The following is a 20,356-nucleotide window of genomic DNA, read 5'->3' as shown; positions in this document are numbered from 1 at the left end:
AGAGCCAAGACACAATGCCCCTTTTCTGCTGATCCAATTATTAGGCTTCCTCTGGTAGGCCATAGTAGCCATTCTAAGGCTAGTTTGGTCACAACTAATGCTACTGTTAAAAGAAACAGACGGTCTTCTTCTGCTGCTAGCACGTATACAACTTTTGTCAACTTATATATAAATGCTATATTACCATATTAATCATGTAGTATTTTTTTGTTTATGAAGAAATCAAAAGTGATTCAAATAACACACTTTATTTAAATTTGAACCAAAAATATAGAAGTAATGAGTCTGGTTTCAATGTGTTGGCACAGAAATAAAAATTGGGCAGCTGATATGGTTGATTTTAGACATGCACAAGGAGCTACATTGAGCAAAGTAAAAACAATAGGAGAACCCTCCAGAGCAGTGGTCGTCAACTCTGGTCCCCAGAGCCCACTGTCTTGTATGTTTCCCTGCTCCAACACACCTGATTCAAATGAATGGGTCATTATCAAGCTCTGCAGGAACTTATTAACGACCCTCTCATTTGAATCAGGTGTGTTGGAAAAAGGGAAATATCTAAAACACATTCCAGGTAAAAAATAATAATTAGGGTTCCAAACAGTATCCTGTGAAGCTGGCAAGGACTCTCTGTGGAACCTGTACTCAGAGGGTTCTTCTGTTGTTCGCAAGTTCTGCATCTCTACAGCTCCATTCTGCCATGGTGTACTGCAATATACATTCTTTTTTCTAATGATCATTATCATATCCTTAAGGGTCCTTGTTTTGAACTTGATCAATCCTGGACATCAAAGTAGTCTATAACAGGCTCTTCTTTGACCATCTTAGACCAGCTGCATCCACCGTCGCTCCTGGAAACACAAAAACAAGAACCACAATGATCAAAACTCAGCCATATACCTGAAAATACTATAAGAATACTGTAATATTCAGTAATTCCTTCACCAATGAACACAACCATTACAGTGAAGACTATATATGGAACAAATAACTAGAGACGTTTAGGGTAAACTGCAGAGCCATTCACAATTTATGGGCCAAACACTGCGACAACTCACTTGCTACTATGTTGTTTGATGTGGGCGATGGGTGGGGGTGCTCTGGTGGCCGTCTCTCTCTCGATCAGAGACGTGAGGGTTGAATTTGGACAGACAGACTTCCCCCTTGAAACAGCACAAAAACACTTACACCATTTTCTTTTATCCAAAATGTATTGATGTCGACAACATCTGCAAAGCAGCGTATCCTCATTTGTAACAACTAACAAGCAGCAACAATGGGACAAAGAGTTAAATACGCCCACTGCGCAAATCAGCCAACCATTCAGTCCTACGAGCCCTGAGTTTGACACAGCTTGAGTTTGACCAACTCATCTGACCACATCCAAGTGCAACAGACCTGCGTAACCAAGTCGAGATTGGTTACGGCAAGCGTTTCCAGTTACCTGGTGGCCGTGATGACAACATTGCGTTTGGGCTCGCTGTCGTAGCTCACACTCTCCACGGTGTAGGCCTCCGCCAGCTCGTGGACGATCTTCCTGTGCTCACGGTTCATGGGTGGGAAGCAGTGGCTCCTCTTGGGCTGCTTACCCTACAACCACCATCCACACAGCAACACACTTTATTCACACAGCACACGGCCAGGAGAACAACTGTCAAGTTGTTTAGCCTCAACAGTCACGCCGCAGAAATGCTTACCTTGCTAACCAGCTCAACCAGATTCTTAATCTCCTCTTCTACCTCCCTCACAAACTTAAAATCTTTCCTAAAAATCAGAAAATTGTATTATCAAATGTGTTCACCTTTAAAAAAAAAAAGCAAAAAAAAAAAGCAGTTCAAGTTAAGATTTAAAAGACATTAGGAATAGCTTTAAACACATCGTTAGTATGTCGGTGAGTGCCTTAGCATGGAGGAACACTCAGACTCAATGTTGTGGTACCTGGCATCGTCTCGGAGGCTGTCGCTGTATTTGGAGGTGGAGCGGACGTTGAAGGGATCCACAGACACGTCGATCTGCAGAGCTTCAGCCAATCTCCTGTTCCTCTCCAGGGCAGCACACTCCTGGTCACACTCCAGCCTGGGGGACACAACACAGTCACAGCCACACACTCCCAAGTCCTGCAGAGATGCTGTCGAAAATCTACTGTCTGAAGAGACAGCTGCAGGCCCAGATTACCTGTTCTGCTTCTGCTCCTTCTTGGTGATGAACTGAGCGATGTCTACCGAGTCTCCCAGCTGCATGTCAGACAGACGGCTCGCCATGGCAATGGCGGCATACCTATAACGCACGGATACAAGAGGATGAAACTATAGCAACCACACAATTAATACACACTTATCACTCTGCAACTTGTACAGGACGGACCTCTGGTATGAGCTGGCGGCCTCTGTGCAAGGCACCATTTCCTTTCTCCTGCCACACTCACACTGTAGCGCCACCTGTTGGACAAGCATGGAAAGTCACCAACTGGACAAAACGCAATCCAACTAAACTGAGCTTGACCGTGGCAGTTTCATCCATTACACCAGGCGAGACCAATCGAGCACAGACCAGTACACCAGTGGAGCCATGGCGTACCTTGGTAGTGCAGGTGTTGCGTGGGCAGCCACTGCCCTTGTGGCAGGGGGCGGAGCAGGGGTGCCCGCAGTCGGGGCGCGGCAGCACGCAGGGCTGGCGGCAGGAGGCCTCGGCCAGACACTCGCCACGGTGGCAGATACGGCGACAGCGATGCAGGTCGCACGGCAGCATCTTGTTACAGACCAGGCCGCAAGAGATGTCCTGCAGGTGGCAGGGGATGTTGCTGCGTTGCTACGGAGACACGTGGGGGTGAAGACCTGGGTTAGCAGAGCTAGAGCGTGGTGACTTCACTGGGGCTTTAAAACAATGTTTATAATGTATTTTTTCCACATACCTCATGTTTCCCCATGCACCACTTGGTAGTCAGGTAGGTACAGGGAGGACACTTCTCCTCACTGTGACAGTTATGGAAGACTGACAACACATACAAGACACCAAGTTTACATTTAGTCATTTAGCAGTAAATATAGGGACATTCCCCCCGAGGCAAGTAGGGTGAAGTGCCTTGCCCAAGGACACAACGTCAAATTTGCACGGCCGGGAATCGAACCGGCAACCTTCTGATTACTAGCCCGATTCCCTAACCACTCAGCCATCTGACCCCCGTCAAATATAATAGTGCAGCATAAGGCATGTCTCGTGGGGGGTAGGTTTACCTGGATGATCACACTCGTGCCTCCTGGAACACGGGTTCTTACACTCCGGTGGTTTGGTGCCACAAGCAATGGGCGGGAACAAGATGCTGTTACCACAGTGACACGCCAGCTCATCGAAACCTACAGTTAGATAGTTTGATATAACTGAGGTTTAGTAGAATACAAGTCTTGTATTTGAGTAATGTTGTATCTCTGAACTAACAAACTAATCCAGTTGAGGAAATGGCACTGTAGTGCAAGTACTGTCAAATATGTGAACTAACCTGGCCACTAGGACGATTCAGACTAATTGTATAAAGGAAAATCCATGGCTTAATAAAATATATTGCCAAGAGAATGCCCCCTGGGAACTTGGTACGTTCCACGTGCTTGAGGTACTAATGAAGTAGTCAGCATCCACATGTGTGTTTTGGCATTGCCACAGGGGCATAGGCACAGCAGTTCTGGAACTCACTGGTTTGCCAGCAGGGCAGGCAGTTCCCACGGTGACAGACCTCCTGGCAACGGTGGAGGCCACAAGTGAGCTTGCCACCACAGATAAGAGAGCACTTGTGCTCCACAGCCTGGGGGGGGGAATAAAAAACAAATGTGGGCCCAAGGAAACCAGGCTGGACAGGATTATGATATTTATAGAAGTGTATAAAAGTATATAAGCTCCCAGGTCACCAACTGAGCCCTACTGGTCACTCACCACGCAGCACGGCTCATTACACTTATGCCGGCCACAATGGCGCTTTTTAGTACAGCGCTTCTCACAGGAAAAAACAAGCTGGTCTATAATTGAGAGAAGAAGAGAACTTAACAAGAGTGGATCAAGGATGGGCTTCAGGAGAGCATTGTTTTCAGTCTGAACGTATTCAGAGGAAGCCCCTCCTCAGATCTCACCTTCGTTGTGGATGGTGGCACAAGGAACCTCCTGTGAAGAAACCAAGGAAAGGTCTTTAATGCGGAGCCGTCTGCACAAAACACCCTTATATTCTGACCTTTAAAGAAGATGCCGAGGTTAGGGGTTTCGCTGCCTCAGCAGCTCACCAATGCAGATCAGATGTGACTGTAGCCACTGGTAGCTTTCCGTCTGTTCCTCTAATTGGCTCACCTTGATCTTGGAGCCGCATCGACACCTGACGGTGGAGGTTAGGGAGCAGGGGCCACAGCTGCCCTCGTGGCACAGCTTCTCACACAGGTGGATGGAGTCTAGGGGATGGGGGGGATAGGGTTCGGTCAACACACATCATCACACGTCTACCGCTGTTAGGCAGAGAAACAAAAACAGGTCTTCAGTAACAACTGTCAGATGCTCTACAGCCGAACGACAAGCAAGTCCAATACCAGGATATAAACTGGTTTGAAACTGGCTTCAGTGTGCAAACAGACATCTGGTCCAGGCTGGACATACATTACCAACAGGGAGATTGAGAAATACAGTCAAGTTGTTGACCCCTGGCCAAATGCAGGCATAGAAAATGAAGCAAGGTGTTGACCATAGATAATAGCAGGACCGTATAAGGAAACATTGCACCTAGTCCAGCGGTCCCTCCCCCTCACCGTTTGACCCGCAGGGCAGGGGTTTGTTACAGGTCTTGCCACAGGAGGGTATGGGATCGGAGCAGACACGCCGCTCGGAGTAGCCCAGCTCCAGGAGCTTGGCCAGGGCCGTCTGCCCACAGGGACAGCTCTTCACCAGCCTGGGGGAGCGAGGGCAAGGCTGGCACGGCCCAGGGTGGCACACCTGCTGGCACCGGTGGGCCTCGCACTCCAACATCCTGGAGCAGAGTAGGTAAGGAGATACTGTAGCGAGCACTGCCAGGAGGAGGGTTGGTTCTTTGATTCCGTTACATATGAGGTGGGTCGTCAGAAATGTTAGCGAGTCTTTTGAAGCTAATTGAATGACATATTACAATGTCAGACTGCCTCGGGTTGGAACAACTCACTTCCCACATGGTTTCTGACAGGAGAAGTGTCCCGAGCTGTCAAACGCTTCCTTATCCGTCCCACACAGCACTTCACGAGTGACAACGCCACAGTAGCAAACTGCAAGAACAAGACAGCAACTGGTAGAGACAGTAGGAATGTAACGTTTGCTAAAAAGGCCTTCAGAAAGACAGATATTCAACCTGAAACCGAATATCAGATCACAATAGTTCTTCGTGGTGCTGGCCGACGCTCACCTTGCTGGACTTGGAGCTGGCATGGTTGGCACTGGCCACTGTGGCACACCTGGGAGCAGGTGTGTTGGGAACAGTTGAGAGTGGCTCCACACACTGTGTCACAGTGGATGGAGGTAGCCTGGCCACAGCGCATTGGCTGGCTTCGGAGAGAAGGACATTCATTCACAACGCACAGTGATCCTAATCATTTAACCCTCGTGCTGCCTTCGGGTCACATGACCCAAAGGTTCATAACGAACCATCGTTGTGTTTACCCAATTTTACCCAATACAAAAACAAATTAAAATAATTTTCTTTTAACCTTTGAAATGTGGGGGGTCTGAGACAGCCCAACGGTTAAAAGAAAATGCTTCACTTTGTCTTTGTATGCGGTAAATCTGTCGCAATATGACGGTGGGTCACAATGACTGATGGGTCAGAATGACCCGAAGATAACACAAGGGTTAAACAGCATAGGGACCTATGATGATAAGACTTCAGTGAAAGGATAAATTCGATACCTAGTTCGTCCACAGATGCAGGCTTTATGGATGAAGGCAGGACACTGAGGACAAGGTCCAGGGTGACACAAACTACAAACAAAAAGGCAGATAGATATTCAGTTTCATGGAGCTTAACCCTTTTCCATTCTGATCCTATGTGGATATTTGGAGGGAGAATTATCATATGGGTCTTGAGTTTGAGATGGCGGATCCAGGCTCACATGTTACAGGGATGGTTGCAGTCCGCCCCGCTCCTCTTCTTCCCACACATGTCCCCACAACTGTGAGGGATCTCTGTGCGCTGCCACTCTGGATTGGTCACCTTGCCTGGGGGGTGGGGGGAGAATAGAAAAGTACTTTCATTTATTATTTGTTAATAAACCATTCATTGATGACAGTTTTTCACAAATCTGACTGATAGTAGTGGTAGTGAAGGCCAAGCAGTATTCACTCACCACAAAAGCAGATGTAGGAATTTGGAGGCTTGAAGACCACGTTCTGACAGGCCGGACAACGCCAGCCTTCAGTCGATTCTGCAGACGAGAGCACAGTCTACATGCCAGTCCTCAATTGCAAAACATCTCCCTATCAGGAATCTCAAGGTGGTTTCCTGCTTAAGTTCCTTAAGTCTCAAGGTTTTATTCCTGTTACAATATAAATCTGTCCGTGGAACGCTCTGCCTACCGTCAGCCTGCGAGGCCGGAGATCTGGCCCACTTCTTAATGCAGTTGAGATGGAAGACATGGTAGCAGCTCTGGCAGTTCCACACCGGAACCATGACCCTGATGACCTCACAGCACACCATGCACTCATACTTCTCCTCCGACAGCTGCTCGATCAGGCACCCTGGGAGGAAGGGGTTAAGAGGACGAAGGGGAATTAGAAAATGTATTTAGAACGGGGGGAATCGATTAAGTAACATGTCTATGAAGAAATGTCTGTGGTGTGTATTTGTTATGTACAATGCGACTCAAACAACTTAGTCACAGAGAAGCACATCTTTATCTCACCTGTCTGTGTCTCTTTGTTCTTGGGCAATGCGTCTCTCTTGATTTGTCCAGGGCCAAACCTGTGGTCCGGATGGGGGGGCCTCCTCTGCACTCTGTCTTGCAGGGGGGTCCTTCTCCCCTGGCCTCTGCCCTTCTTCCAGCTCTGCTCCTCATCCACCCCATTACCCCCCCCGTCATGGGCAGAACAGTCTCGGGCGCTTGCTCCCCTCTCTGGTTCCCTCTCTGCTTGGTTTGGCTCCTTGATCGGACCCTGTCGTCGTTTGGGTTCAGGGAATTTCTTGTGCAGATCGGCAGAGGTGTTGCCGCCGCCTTCCGCCCTCCGGCCTTGAGGATGCCGGTTCCCCGTATCAGATGGGCGGCCTTCCTCTCTGGACTCCCAGCCCCCTCGCCCTCCTCCTCCTCCTGCAGCACGGTTCTCCTGGTTCTCCTTCTTAAAGAAGGGGTGAGCAGCTCTCTGGTTCCTGTCACCAACCTCCCCCTGATGGGGCTCCTGGCTGAACCTGCGGGGCTTCTTGGGTCGGGTGTCCTGGTGGTCCTCACAGGGAGCCCTCATGTCCCTCAACCCAGGATCCCTCCGCCAGCTGGAACCATCTATATCAGGCCTCTGTGCAGGAGGAGTTGCAGGCCTTTGGCCCCCACCACCACGGTACCCCCCTGATAGGCCAACATCTCCCCCAGGCCTCTGCCACCTCGGAGCCTGCCATCCTGGGCCTGAGCCATGGCCCCCACCACCACCACCTCCATTTCCCCCTCTTGCTCTCCCTCTCCCTCTGCCTCTTGGAGCATCCCTATCCTCCCGCTGGAAGGGAGGGTAGGCATTCCCTGGGAAAGTTGAACTGTAATGGACATATTGGGGGTTGGAATCTTCATGAAACTGACTGTGTTGGGGTGCTGGACCATAGTTATTGGGACCACTCAGGTTACGGTTGTGGTCTGGTTTGGTACGACCCCTCCTGGACCGGTGTTGGTTGTGCTTCTGTCGTGATGCCCCATCTGGATTGAGCTCCAGTGAGTCTAAATATGAACAAAAAGGTAGAAAGTGATCGACCTACCGATCGACCTTTGTAAATAGATATCCAGGCTTATACGCATAAATGTTAGGAAACGTGTACTAGTGGTTGGATATATAGGCTGTCAAAGTTCACTTGGTCTTGCCTATGATGCAATCTCTGACACCGAGTCGACATTACACTGCGTAAACGCAGCCTAGCCTTAGTTAGTGGCAAACGAGAGCTTATTTGGCACACGAAAAGTGCACCTTCATGCTGAAAGACCTGTGATATGACTTCCCATTCACCCAGACAAAAAGTTTCCAGATAGCTATCAGTTCCCTGACAGAACTGATAGCTATCTGATACTTTAACGATACAACTTAAGCTAGCTAGCTACCTGAGACGGACGAACCCTCAGCCATTCCTCGCACAGCTGACTGGCTGACCGTCGCTCCTAGGTCCCGCTCTTCTTTCCCCGCGTAGTTCGTGACTAGCAAGCCGTTTTTTTTTACAGAAACTGTTGAAATTAAGAACAGAGATTACACGTGAATATAGCAACGAAACCTACCACGATATCAACTACACCTATCTGATTAACTGTAAGCACTTACAGCTAGCTATAGCCTTACATTATTCCTTGTTGTGGTCACGCACGAAGCGTGTGACGACGCTTCCTGCTGAAGCTGTCATCCAACTTTATTGAAACGAATGCTGCTGACACTGACAAAAACAGGTTCTAACTTGTTTAGAGGCATGTTTCACTGTCAATGTAAACTATAATCTACGTGTGAATGTATACATACCATTTTCAATATGTATATAGCCATTTTTAAATTATATGGATAAACTGGTGCGCAGAACAACTGATCTTATTCATGGAGATGTGTTCAATAAATTACCACGAGAAGGCGCTATGTACCCGAAACATTAAATGCGTGAGTTCACCACTCAAAGCCACAAAAAACGTTTAAATCATTTAAACAGTCACTACTTAAGAATAGCTGTACATATGATTATTTTTCTATTCTCTTAGTTTAACATGTTTTATTTGATCATTGCTTATGGGATGGGCAGGTAAAGTTAAATAATTAAACACAAAACAATGCTTATGTAAGTAGATCTGGGTTGTCACTGTTCCCCTCTTAAATTAAAAAGCCTCTTGTGATGCGCGCGGAATATCATTCAAGCTGGTATATATCAGATGGTTTTCACAACTTCACAAAAAGGGGCCTCGATGAAAGAGTTTACAGGACCCCTGTATTTGCTAAATTGTATGAATAATGTATGAAACATACCATTTGGCCTACAGTTTCTACATCAGTGGCATGTGACTCCTTTTTATTTGATTAAATAGCTGACTGATCATGAGGTCCTCGACATCCAGTTTGTCAAGTGGATGTTGTATTTAACAGTGTCTTTACTACAACTACAACAATTGTAGACATATTTGACCAGGTCAAATGTAAATAAATGTAAAAAAAATGTATTATTATACTAAAACTTACTAAAACTTTTCAACTTTTGAAAATTAGCTGTTGATAAATGGTTATGAAACAGTTAAATGCCAATGTAGTACACAATTGTTACAATGAGAATGCATTAGGATAGTACATTGATTGTGTGTTGATTGCAAGTCTCAAAACATTATTTTAATCTGCAGATCTGATCGTCTTTGAGTATAATGTCCTTTAGGCATGCGCAGAGTTCTTCTTCGTTTGTCTCCGTCATCCGAGGTGGGTGGGTGAGAGAGTGGCCGAGCGCGAGCGGGAGGGAGAGTGGTTGTGAATATCAAGACAGCGTTGTGCATTTAAAACGAAAAAACTGAAAGAAGAGGAGGGAAAGAAGAGAAAACCGAGACATTGCAGCAAATTGATACAACTTGCATATTACGGACCATGATACATTATAGAAAATACTGGACATTATAGAATGTTTTGACGACAACGAAAGGCTTGTTGAACATCCTCAAATTGCCTGTAATGAGGCAATCCGCTATTTCACATAGCCTTCATCTTCGCAGCTTTTGTTAAAGGCAAATATACATAGCTAACGGTATTTTTTTTGATAATCATAGCAAGGGATAGACAACGCACCGAGGGAGGAGACCGAAATTGTGTGCATTCCCTTTCCCCTTTCCCCTTGGGGACAGTGAAGTCATAGGAGGACCTACCAAGTAACTGGAGAAGAGACAGCTTTGTCACATCTCTATCTCGTTAGTAAACTAGCAGTTTCTTTTCCACACATACTCTCCGTCAGATCACGTAATACCGTTTTGCCAGTTTATTTTTTCATGGTTTAGACTTTCTGAGCAATTATTTCCATCATCCTCTGGGCGATTCCCTGCTGAAGGATGCCGGATCAAATATCGGTGTCCGAGTTTCTCTCGGAAACAACTGAGGATTACAATTCCCCCACGACTTCCAGCTTCACTACCCGCCTGCAGAGCTGTCGGAACACGGTCAACGTTCTGGAGGAGGTAAGGCCACATCTTGTTAACATTGGTCGCAGATGGATGGAAGTGCGCAATGGAGCACAACGCTATTAGAAGGACCATTGCGCACTGATGAATCATCACTGTAAAAAGACGGTCGTTGTGTTGTCTTTATAATTTCCACAATTGAGGTTATCCACATACAAATACCATTCTTCCAGTTAAGCATGTCTCCTTGGTTTAGTAGCCAACAACCCATTTCCACATACTGGTGGTGGATCAATGGACGAACTATCCCAACAGCGGTGTGTTGTTTAGCACTAAATGCAAATTACATGTAGATGACATCATAAAAGCCACAAAACACTGCCTTGTTAGAGTAGTTTAATGGTAAATGTAATCTATGTTAACCTCAAAGGCCTAAAGACCTCGTTTGTGGACCACAATGTCAGTGATGGTCTTACAAAAAGAGAGGTCTTCCTAACATATGAGACTGGTCTTACAAAAAGAGAGGTCTTCCTAACATATGAGACAATTCCATGCTACTGTTAAGAGATAAAGAGAGGTACCATTTTAGCCCTGTGTGATGAGATTTAGTCAATTCTGTAGTGAAACTGCCACTGGGGTGCCAGGCGGAGGGGGTGGATGGGATTGAAATAGTATAGTTCAGAGTAGGAGGAGGGTGTGCAGGCAGGCCCACTCCTCGCTGGTCCCTGTTACATAACTCATACAGCTACAGAGCAGAGGGGAGGAGAGGAGAGAGCAGCCCTGGCTGTCCACACAGAGTGGGGGTAGGGATAGAGAGAGAAGGGGAGGGGGGCGGAGGGTGAAGGAATAGAGAGCTAGAGAGAGATGGATGGAGGGGGGGGGGAGGAGGAGGAAGAGAGAGGGATAGAGAGAGAGGACCATCCAGCCACTGACAGGGTATACAGAGAGAGAGCAGGATTGAGGATTAGGAAGCTTTACACAAATTTGGTGTTGAACATCAGCCAGGCATCAGCTTGACTATTTCTATTGTTCTGGGCATATGAAGCTGTAGAGTGGCCTGGTCTTCTCACAACATGTGAGCCCAAAGAACTTGCATACACACACACACAGACCATATACACACACACACAGACACACACAGCGATGTGATGGCGCTTCTGATCAAACAGATGAGTGTAATGGGGGCAGACAGGTGAGGACCATGAAGGCTAAGTTGTCTAGGTTCCTGTTTCCTACTCCCTGTCCCCTGCCCCCTGCCCCAGCCTCTCTCATCAAAAGATGCACGCACCTTTTTCAGTCCATATTAAAACTAACACATGACCTCATTTTCGACTTCAAATGCATTCAGCTGATGCTGCAGCTGAGGGCAATGTTTGATATTTTGTGGACCACAGTAGCATAGAGCTGTGGATCAAAGACAAAACATGCTATTTTTCCTTCACTAATGGCAGTAATATCTTTACAGGAACAACAAATTAACCAAGATGCTCTACAAGCACTGACAAGGCATACATTTACAGAACAAGTATAGATGTCGTCGGAAGCATTATGCTGTTGGCTTCACATACTGTTTTGATGGCACCGTACTGTATTGAAGTAGGAGGGTCACAATTTGATCAATCTGCATACCGCAGTCTTCGTACAGGAATAATGCCAAATTTCACTATTGGTTGGCCATGCATGTCCACATCTTAGGTCCCTCTCTCTCCCTGAAGGTTTATAGTACAATAATAGAAAAGTCTGGACAGCAGGGCCAGACCCATGTTTATTCTCCACACAGAGCACATTTTTGTTCGTTTAGTGTAACAAGGAAAGGCTCTCGTCATGAATCACCTCGCTGGCTCTGTGCCCCAGAGCCCGGAGACTGCAGCCCAAACGAAAAACATCTGTCGGAAAGGCCGCCATGTGCGCCTGCCTGCAACAGCCACTCAAGAATTCTAGCATGATCATATGACGAGTCGGACCCATGGCAACAAAGACCTGCAACGTATAATCTTTCCTCTTTAAACAAAAATGAGACGCCAGTGAAGCGAGCATTCTGAAACATTTATCAGCAGTTGGGTGGTTTCTCTCAGTTCCAAAGTTAGGGTACTGCTATACACCTTCCAGATGTACCGCAGTGGTGTAAACGTTTCTCGAGTTTCAACTCAGTTTCAGCTCTGTACAATACAGCAAGACTTGAGCGATGCTGACATTGTGGCCTTCTAACAGAGTGTGAGGCTTGTGTGCCATGGAGCATTTTCCAAACTCATACGGACAGAGGACTTAGGCTACACATGTGTTTAATACTGACTTCATATCCGAAAAGTCAGAGTTTGTCACAGGTGGCCAGGTGTTGCTTGTCAGTGTTGCTTAGAACCTCACTTGCCCTACAAATACACATGTCCACCTCCCATAAACACTGTGTGGTCTCAGCCAAAAGCTTTTAATTCAATAATGGATGGGTAGTATTTATACTGAGGAGTTATACATAGTCGTCCCAATTGAATCAATTTTATTGCTCGTATAGTACAATGAGCTTTCTCCATCCTCACTGAAGTCATTCTGAAAACCATTATCCCAAAGGTTTGAGCGGCCCTCAAGCCCTCAGTAACCTTTCTCTTAGATCTCTCAGTGCCTCAGAGTCATTTCCTCAGTATGTTGACAAGGTAAATTATGCAAAGGTACAGGGTGAATATTTCATGGTGTGTAACCTGAGGGGGATAGCTGGCCCGCTGCAGGGCCTGTCGTCATCCTGCCTGCTCGCCACTGTTCCCACTTACTCATCTGAGAGGTGGCAAGAAAACAGACTCACATCAGCGACACCAGAACCTTCCGTTTCCAACTCAACACATTCATTATTGATTACTGCTCAGAGACAATACTTCTAGACGTTTTCCCTGACCACCATGCGGAACAGAACCCAGCCAGTCACACAGTTGACCTCAAGTCATGACTAAAGCTCACAAGAGGGGGTATGCCTTCTGCCCTGACATGTTCATTACATTAGGGTTAGTGTCTTAAAAAAAACAAAATGTAAACAATAAGCGGTGAGAAGGGCGGCTATAAATAAGTCTCAGATTACCACCGCCCTGTCTTGCAAAACAGGAAGTGACATCATAAAACAGATGGAAGTATGTGGAATACCACCTAAGATTTGTTGAAAGATCCTACTAGGCCTATGTACTGTTTGACTGATATGAGAAAGCAGCACATCTTGGTAAAATGTTAGTTGGGTAATGGCTATGCTATAGCATTGTGGCAGGTCATTATGTAGGCCTAGAAACTAGCAGGTCCCTGATCTTTGCATCTGACAAGATCTCTTGTTGATCTTCTTAACCCTGTAAATCACAGCAATAAGGGGTCAGGCACTTGTGACTTGTTTACAAGGCCCTCCCTTCTCTCTGGCCTTCACATGCAGGTTTGCGTCACTCAGTTTGTTATTTAAACCAGGATTATCTGCAGCTTCCCTCTCTCCAGACAGGGACACATATCCCAATATGACGAGCTAATTGTTAGGTTTTAGGTTTTCAGTTTCAATGCTGAGCTGTCTGACGGACGATCTCTGTACTCTTGGATTGATCAGATGGGTCAGCTATCAGAGAAGCTTCACACCACGCCCCAGGACGTTTTCCAGCCAGAACTAGGGAACCCCTCAGTATATTGGCAGAGACTTCTCTCACCACGTCACAGTCATGCTTTTCCAATGAAGCATAATAAATGAAACAGCCCTATTTCTTTTTCATGCTCCAGTATCCAGTTTAATGTGATTTTTTTTTTTTTTTAATTTACTGGCCGAGACTATTCCGGATTTGGACTAAAAGTGGGAGTTTCAGTTGACTAGGAAAGTTTGCATTCATGAATGGAATGGAATAGTCATGACGTTTCGAGATTGGAAAGAGGAGAAGATATCGGAACGACAGGCTAAGAGGATTTTTCCTGGAAAAATAAAATGGAAGCTCCTCACGATACGGATGACACATTGTCATGTGATTCCTCATCCATGTCATATGCTAACTACATGCCACCGGCAAGAAACACTATCTGTTTTGTCACGTTGTTTACTGTTACAGGAGATTAAATCTCAATTTGAGTGAGACATACATCACATATTTTCCCCCTCATCTAGTTCAACATGTCCAATGACAGAAGTGCACTGCAATCAATCTCTGGTTCCCTCTGGTTCTCACTTCTCACCATCAGAGGTTAAAGAGACCCAAGGATACACTGAACTGTTATCTGTTAACTGCCACAGGGGACAACTGGTCAATGTGAGTTGTTTCTGTGGAAAACATTTCCTTTTCCATCCACCACATCACCCATCAACATAAAATATTTCCAATGTCCTCTCTTTGTTTGGTTGCATGCGTTTTTCCCAACTAGAACAAGTTGTACAAAAAACATGAATTATTCATGAAAACAAGGCAGGTTTTATCATACCAGGTTTTTATATAGTGAGTGCCGTCTATTTAAGACTTCCTGCAGTACCTCAACATCATTTTCAGTTTAGGACAGATGTGCCTGGATACATTATTGATGAAGCAGTCTTTTTTCTTCATCTATCCCTTGTGTCAAAGAAGGTCTGTTTATGGAAGACAGTTTGTACCCTCCTCTTTTCCATGCCACCTAACCTACATTGTCATAGGAAAAACCTCATTAAAACCATTAAAACCAGCCTATCATGTAGAACGGCTTTTAAGGTAAACAGGAAATGGTTTTGATTGTCCCTCATAACTCCACCAGAGGCTCTGTCTCATGGAAGCAAAACCGGAGGTTCCAGCTTGAAAAGCGCCAAGTAAGCACGTCAGCCATGACTGATCCGTGTGGGTCAGCGTGTCCATTAGGGAAGCAGAGAGCCGGCGAGGGAGAGGATCATCCGTTAAACAGCAGCCCTCCTCTCAGCAGAGGGCCCCTACTGCCAGCCTCAGACAGATGTGAAGCCCTCCCCACGTCTCCCCCACTCTCCCTTTGCCTAAATCAGGGAAAGAGAGGGGATCAGAGCCTAAAAGCCCCGCTGGCCGACCTAAGCGTGGTCAGGGGCTAATCCGCTGTCTGCTAATAGCCCTTGATGATATATGCAGTGCAGCTGTGGCAGGAAGGTAGGCCAACAGCTGTGGCACACAGACTGATTATCAGATTTTCCTCTCAGATGGCAAACAAACCCAACAAACAAGCAAGCGAACCAAATGCACCAAAAACACAAACACTCCCCCCTGCCCCAACCCCCCCGTACCCCCGCTGTGAAAGAGGAAAACCCACAACAGATTGGAATTATGGCTCGGAGATTTCTTAAGGATTTCTTTTTGGGGTAGACTTGGGTCTTAGTAGGGTTAGATGATGGCTTTGTCCTGGGGCTGTGTGGTGTCAGTGGGGTGCCATGGATCTGGTGGGTGTCCACCACCACTGAAACAAAGAAACTCCAAATCTGCTTTGCTTCACCAGCAGTTGTTTTCCATTGAATAAGCATCCGCTTGTTTATTATCTGTTTGTGTGTGTGTGCTGAGGTGTGTGGTGTATTTGTGTGTGCTGAGGAGATTGTTTGTGTGTGTGGGCTTAGGTGTTTGTGAGGGTGTGCGTGTGGACCGAAGTGTTTGTGTGTGTGCATGCTAGCGTGTGTGTGTGTGTGTGTGCTGAGGCATGTGTGTGTGTGCGTGCTGACGTCTGTGGCCTTCCTCCAGGATGGCCCTGAGGACCGCAGAGACAGGGTGACTCACTGATGCATACTCTTTTGCCTTCAGGCATAAACACTCCAGCGATGTCTGAGAGCAGAGCGTGGATGGTATTATGCCCTGAACCGTGTGTGTATGTGTGTGTGTGCAGTGTGTGATTTGTACGTGCATGTGTCTGTATTTAGACCTATATATTGGCTATGTGTCTGACTGATGTGTGAATGCGTGTATCAACTGGGCACTTGATACGGTTTTTCATCTGAAGAGCTGAACATGCCTACCGGCGGAGGGCTACATGGCTCCGACACGGCGTTACACAAGCTAGCTTCAGCAGGATCATATTGTTGGCTTGGAGTCAGGGCAGACCAAAGGATTTCAGCTGTAGCAGTCCTCTCAATGGTTTCAAGTGAGCACATCTGCTGCGGCCATATCCACAACAGCGACGGCGAAGTCTTTAGGGGAGAAGTACATTGTAACAAGTTTGGTGCTAGTTACCATGACTCGAGTGTGTTGTGAACACAATAGCCGGCTGGAGTGGACTGTATGTACACCTGTGGTTTGGTGGAAGGGCTGCACTCCGGAATCCCATAAAAGCTGAAATTGGAGACGTGTCCGCACAGGACTCCCAAGGAATGCTGTTAAAGTGCAGGGATCCGGAACTCTGACCGAGAGGGTTAGGCGACCATGTGGCGAGGAGCTGAACGCTCAGCTTCACAGGGGATGACAGAAATATGCCACTTCTGATTGGCTGTTTTGTGGTGCAGGGTGGGGTTGCAGATTTGTCCGCTGCCATCCCAAACATTGGGGTTGGCTAACCAGGTCATTACGTGTCAGACATGTAAATTATCTTTAAAAAAAAGATGAGAAAAAAAGATGGCTAGCAATGCTTGTTTGTCCACCCAGAAAGGAGGTCCTCAGCATGGTCTCAGCCAGGCAGCTCCTTCCTGGGTCGTCACATCCAGGATTCGGCCCATTTCCTCCTCTGGAGGCCAGGAAGGCGAGGTGAGAGACCTATCAGCCAATCACAGATAAGAGAGATCTGTGCTAAAGCACGCGGCCGCTTTGAAACGTGCCAGGGTTTGTTTGTATTAGCTGGTGGGGTTTGTATTAGCATGCCATCCTCTGGGTTTATACATTGACAAACGGTGAGTGGCGAAGTATTTTAAACATTTACTACCAGAAGGTTGTTTACCTTCCAGCTTATAGGGATCGTCGGACTTCAGGTTCAGCAGGTTTGTGAAAGGTGGCTACTCATTTCTACAGTCACCCAGTTTGTTGCTGAACAGTGTTTGAGCTGAACAAACAGCAATGAGGTATGATCAGAGGGTTTTGGTTGACACCCTGTAGCTGTGTTAAGTACCATGCAAGCATCTGGCCGTCTTTGTTATTGATTGGCATGTGACACACTTGCTTCAGAGAGAAACAAACAAGCCTCTTCAGGTCTTTTCTTAACTGGGTAGTTGATATCCTGTTTCATCGTGATCTTTGTTGTTGAATGGCAGATGTGGTTCCTTTATCAAAATAGAAAAAGGACAGAGAGAGTGAGATCACATTCTGGAGATAAATGTCAGGTCTTTTTTTGTCTTGAGACTCTTGAGGTTGATGTTTGGCGCCTGAGAGCTCTCGCTACTCTCTTGCTGTTTCTCTTTTCACTGGGCTACATGGAGCAGCTTCTGGTGACAGACTTGGTCTTCATGCTTTTATCGTCTTCTCTCAGGCACCTTCCCTCTCAGTCCAGCTCAAACTTCTACCTCTCCTTTTCACTTCTCCTTTTATATAAATAAGTAATATCTCAAGTGAAATTAACACAAGCATTCACGCATCATTCTGTCACAACATCTGTCAACTAGCCCATGAATGTCACACTTGTTCTTGTCCCTTTCTCTACAGACTTCTCTCAACTTGTCTTCTCTCTTTCCTCCCCTCCTCCTCCTCCTCCTGTACTCCGCCTCCCTCCTTGCCAACACCAACAGCCATGACAGACTTAGCCTCAAACACCCTCTCACTCTCTGTTGGCGGCAGTCTAATCCCTAAGTCAGTTAGAATCACAGCGTACCTATTGACCCTGTTGCCTAAATAACTATTCGCCATTACCCATAATCCTTAGTAGTGTAACCTTGCTCACTCAGAGACCTGTTCTTCATCATGGGAGGTGTTTCTTTGTCATCTAATGGATGGTCTGTCTTGTCAAAACCATTTGCTGTTATACAACATTGAAATCATTTGAAATCATGTCAATGTAAGAGACGGATATTGCAGCCTGACCTCAGCTACTTTTGGAAATGTTACATCCACCCATTTTCATTTGAAAGTTCAGGGCTCTCTCTCTCTCTCTCTCTCTCTCTCTCTCTCTCTCTCTCGCTCTTTCTCTCGTGCTTCAGGCCAGTTAAAGGGATGTTCACTCGTTTCCTGCCAATGAAAACTCTCCACCCTTCCTGTTAGAGTCCAGAGAATCTTCTGTCAAAATACACTTTAAGTGCTAACTGTGTTTGTTTGATTACCACCTACGGACAGAGGCCTTTAACACTGCATAGGTTTCTTTTGTTGTATTTTAGATATTCATTTAAGCAGACAGACAGATAACTCTCAACAACTCCTCTATAGTTGCTTGTACTTCCAGAAAATGAAGAATGTGGTGCTGATGTGTGAGACTGCTAGCTATATCACATCTCCGTGGTAACCACCCTTCTGTCTGCCACGTGTGATCTTGTTCGACCCGGGAGAAGAGACAGGAAGAGAGAGGAGAGAGACAGACCTGGGTTTAATGAGGTAAGGAACAGGGAGAGAGAGAAAGAGAGAAAGATAGGAGGACTAATCCTGCAGAGAAAATGACTGGGAACAACACAGTACAGCCATGAATCACCTAGAAAGAGCACCACTTCCCGGCTGCTGGGAGAATTTATCATTCGTCAGCTGACAGGACCCTGTCTGTCATCTAATTGGACAGGGACCAGGAAGTGACTTCCACTCAGCGACAGGCCCAGCTCTTTCCTGTTTCCTGGGGAAGGCCGTCTGCAGAGGCAGGATAAGGGATCAGGCAGGAAGTGTGAAGAGACAATTCTCCTGGTGACACTCCCGTCAGACACCCCAGTACCCTTCACCCCCAGCCCCTTGACCCCCCATGCCCCACCCTGCTCGGGTCAGACCTGCCTGGGGCTTAAAAACATTCTGACACTCACACGTCAGACTTCACAGCCTTTAGTCCTGGAGCTACTCAACAGGAGGAACTCACAGAGGGTTCTGGAAATGTAATGTTTCTCCTTGTATCAGAATAAATGAATTAAAATCGTCTCCTCCTGCTGGAGTAGTGAATGCTTGGAACAACGTCGGAGGCCCTGGCCCACTCCCCCCTCCCACTGGGTCGTTTCAGAGCTCACTATTGGCTGTTGCTAGATTAGAACAAAGCATTGACTATATTGAATAGTTTGCAGGCTTTGAGAGGGCAGAGTTTTGATGCATTCTTGCTGGTTTCCAGGGTGCACAGAGGACTGTGTGCCAAGCTAGCTGTGTTCAATTGATTTTATTCTGGCTTCAAATTTGGATTGCTACTTTGTGTATGCCTGTTTCAAAAATGTTTTCTGGTAATGCTGAAACATACAGTAGCCCATAGCGAATTACATTTAAAGAATTAAAAAACAAATTTAAGAAATGTCGCTTGTGTGGATGGTGGGCCTTTCTTTGGTCCGCTTCTTTGTACCGGTAGTCCTGTTTGAACCCCCTCCCCCAAGCGTCGCCTCCAACACATTAGCAGCTCTCCCCCTCCTCTGCCCCTCCAGCTCGAGCTCCGTGACTGTTAGGTTAGCGTGTTAACGCGTTTTAACAGACCAGCGTGCGTGTTCTACACCGCTAATGTAAGAACATGCTGGTGTCAAAGCTGAATATTTAATTACATGCAGCACAGACACAGGGCGGATTTGAGGTTTGACCTTTGGCGGGGGGTGCCAGCTGGTCGCGGCGTGGTCTCCGGCCGGGATCCAAGCTGCCCGCTGTGGCCTGGCCAGACTCTGGCCCCTGGGCTCCTCTCACCAGGCCTTCTTCTTCTATGCCTCCTCTCCTGTTTCCCTCCTCCATTCCCTCTTCACATCCTCAGATACTCTTCTTCTCCTCCACTCAGATATGACCTGACCTGGCTATCCCCCCCTCCCCCTAAACTGGAGCATTTCTGCCTGCTGCACCTCGTATTAATCTGACATGGATTACGGTTGAGGGGGAGTTGGCGGGTCCTGATGACCTTGTCTGCATCCATGTTATCGGGCTTTTGGTAATCATTTCCTCGATTGTATAGGCTCACATGCAACATGGAAAACTGCTGTTACGAAATAAGCACTACCGAAGACTAGACTGGGAACAACACATAATATCGTATAATGGGATTGTATGAGGTCATATTACAAAAACCTTTCCATA

General features: G+C 46.7%; 2 protein-coding genes across 2 annotated transcripts in view; one reads left to right on the top strand and one right to left on the bottom strand.

Moving 5' to 3' along the window:
- Window positions 1-232: 232 nt before the first annotated feature.
- On the bottom strand, window positions 233-8,399 carry nfx1 (nuclear transcription factor, X-box binding 1). Its single transcript, XM_062479594.1, has 23 exons — window positions 8,280-8,399; window positions 6,891-7,904; window positions 6,565-6,726; window positions 6,336-6,413; window positions 6,102-6,207; window positions 5,899-5,970; window positions 5,399-5,538; window positions 5,162-5,261; window positions 4,776-4,993; window positions 4,327-4,424; window positions 4,116-4,146; window positions 3,922-4,004; window positions 3,685-3,793; window positions 3,231-3,350; window positions 2,909-2,988; window positions 2,575-2,805; window positions 2,362-2,435; window positions 2,173-2,274; window positions 1,936-2,073; window positions 1,695-1,761; window positions 1,442-1,587; window positions 1,056-1,160; window positions 233-848 (listed from the first exon to the last, which is right to left on the bottom strand). Exons 1-23 carry the CDS (start codon window positions 8,302-8,304, stop codon window positions 773-775), a joined length of 3,375 nt encoding a protein of 1,124 aa, XP_062335578.1. The 5' UTR covers window positions 8,305-8,399; the 3' UTR covers window positions 233-772.
- Window positions 8,400-9,617: 1,218 nt separating this feature from the next.
- The window catches only part of asap1b (ArfGAP with SH3 domain, ankyrin repeat and PH domain 1b), a 35,733-nt gene continuing 24,994 nt past the window's right edge, over window positions 9,618-20,356 (top strand). The window contains 1 exon segment of the mRNA XM_062480057.1: window positions 9,618-10,358. Coding sequence (XP_062336041.1) covers window positions 10,233-10,358 — 126 coding nt within the window. The 5' untranslated portion in view covers window positions 9,618-10,232.

The sequence above is a fragment of the Osmerus eperlanus genome, chromosome 15, assembly GCF_963692335.1.
Source record: "Osmerus eperlanus chromosome 15, fOsmEpe2.1, whole genome shotgun sequence".
NCBI classification, from domain to species: Eukaryota; Metazoa; Chordata; class Actinopteri; order Osmeriformes; family Osmeridae; genus Osmerus; species Osmerus eperlanus.
This window is presented reverse-complemented; position numbering and strand designations above follow the sequence as displayed.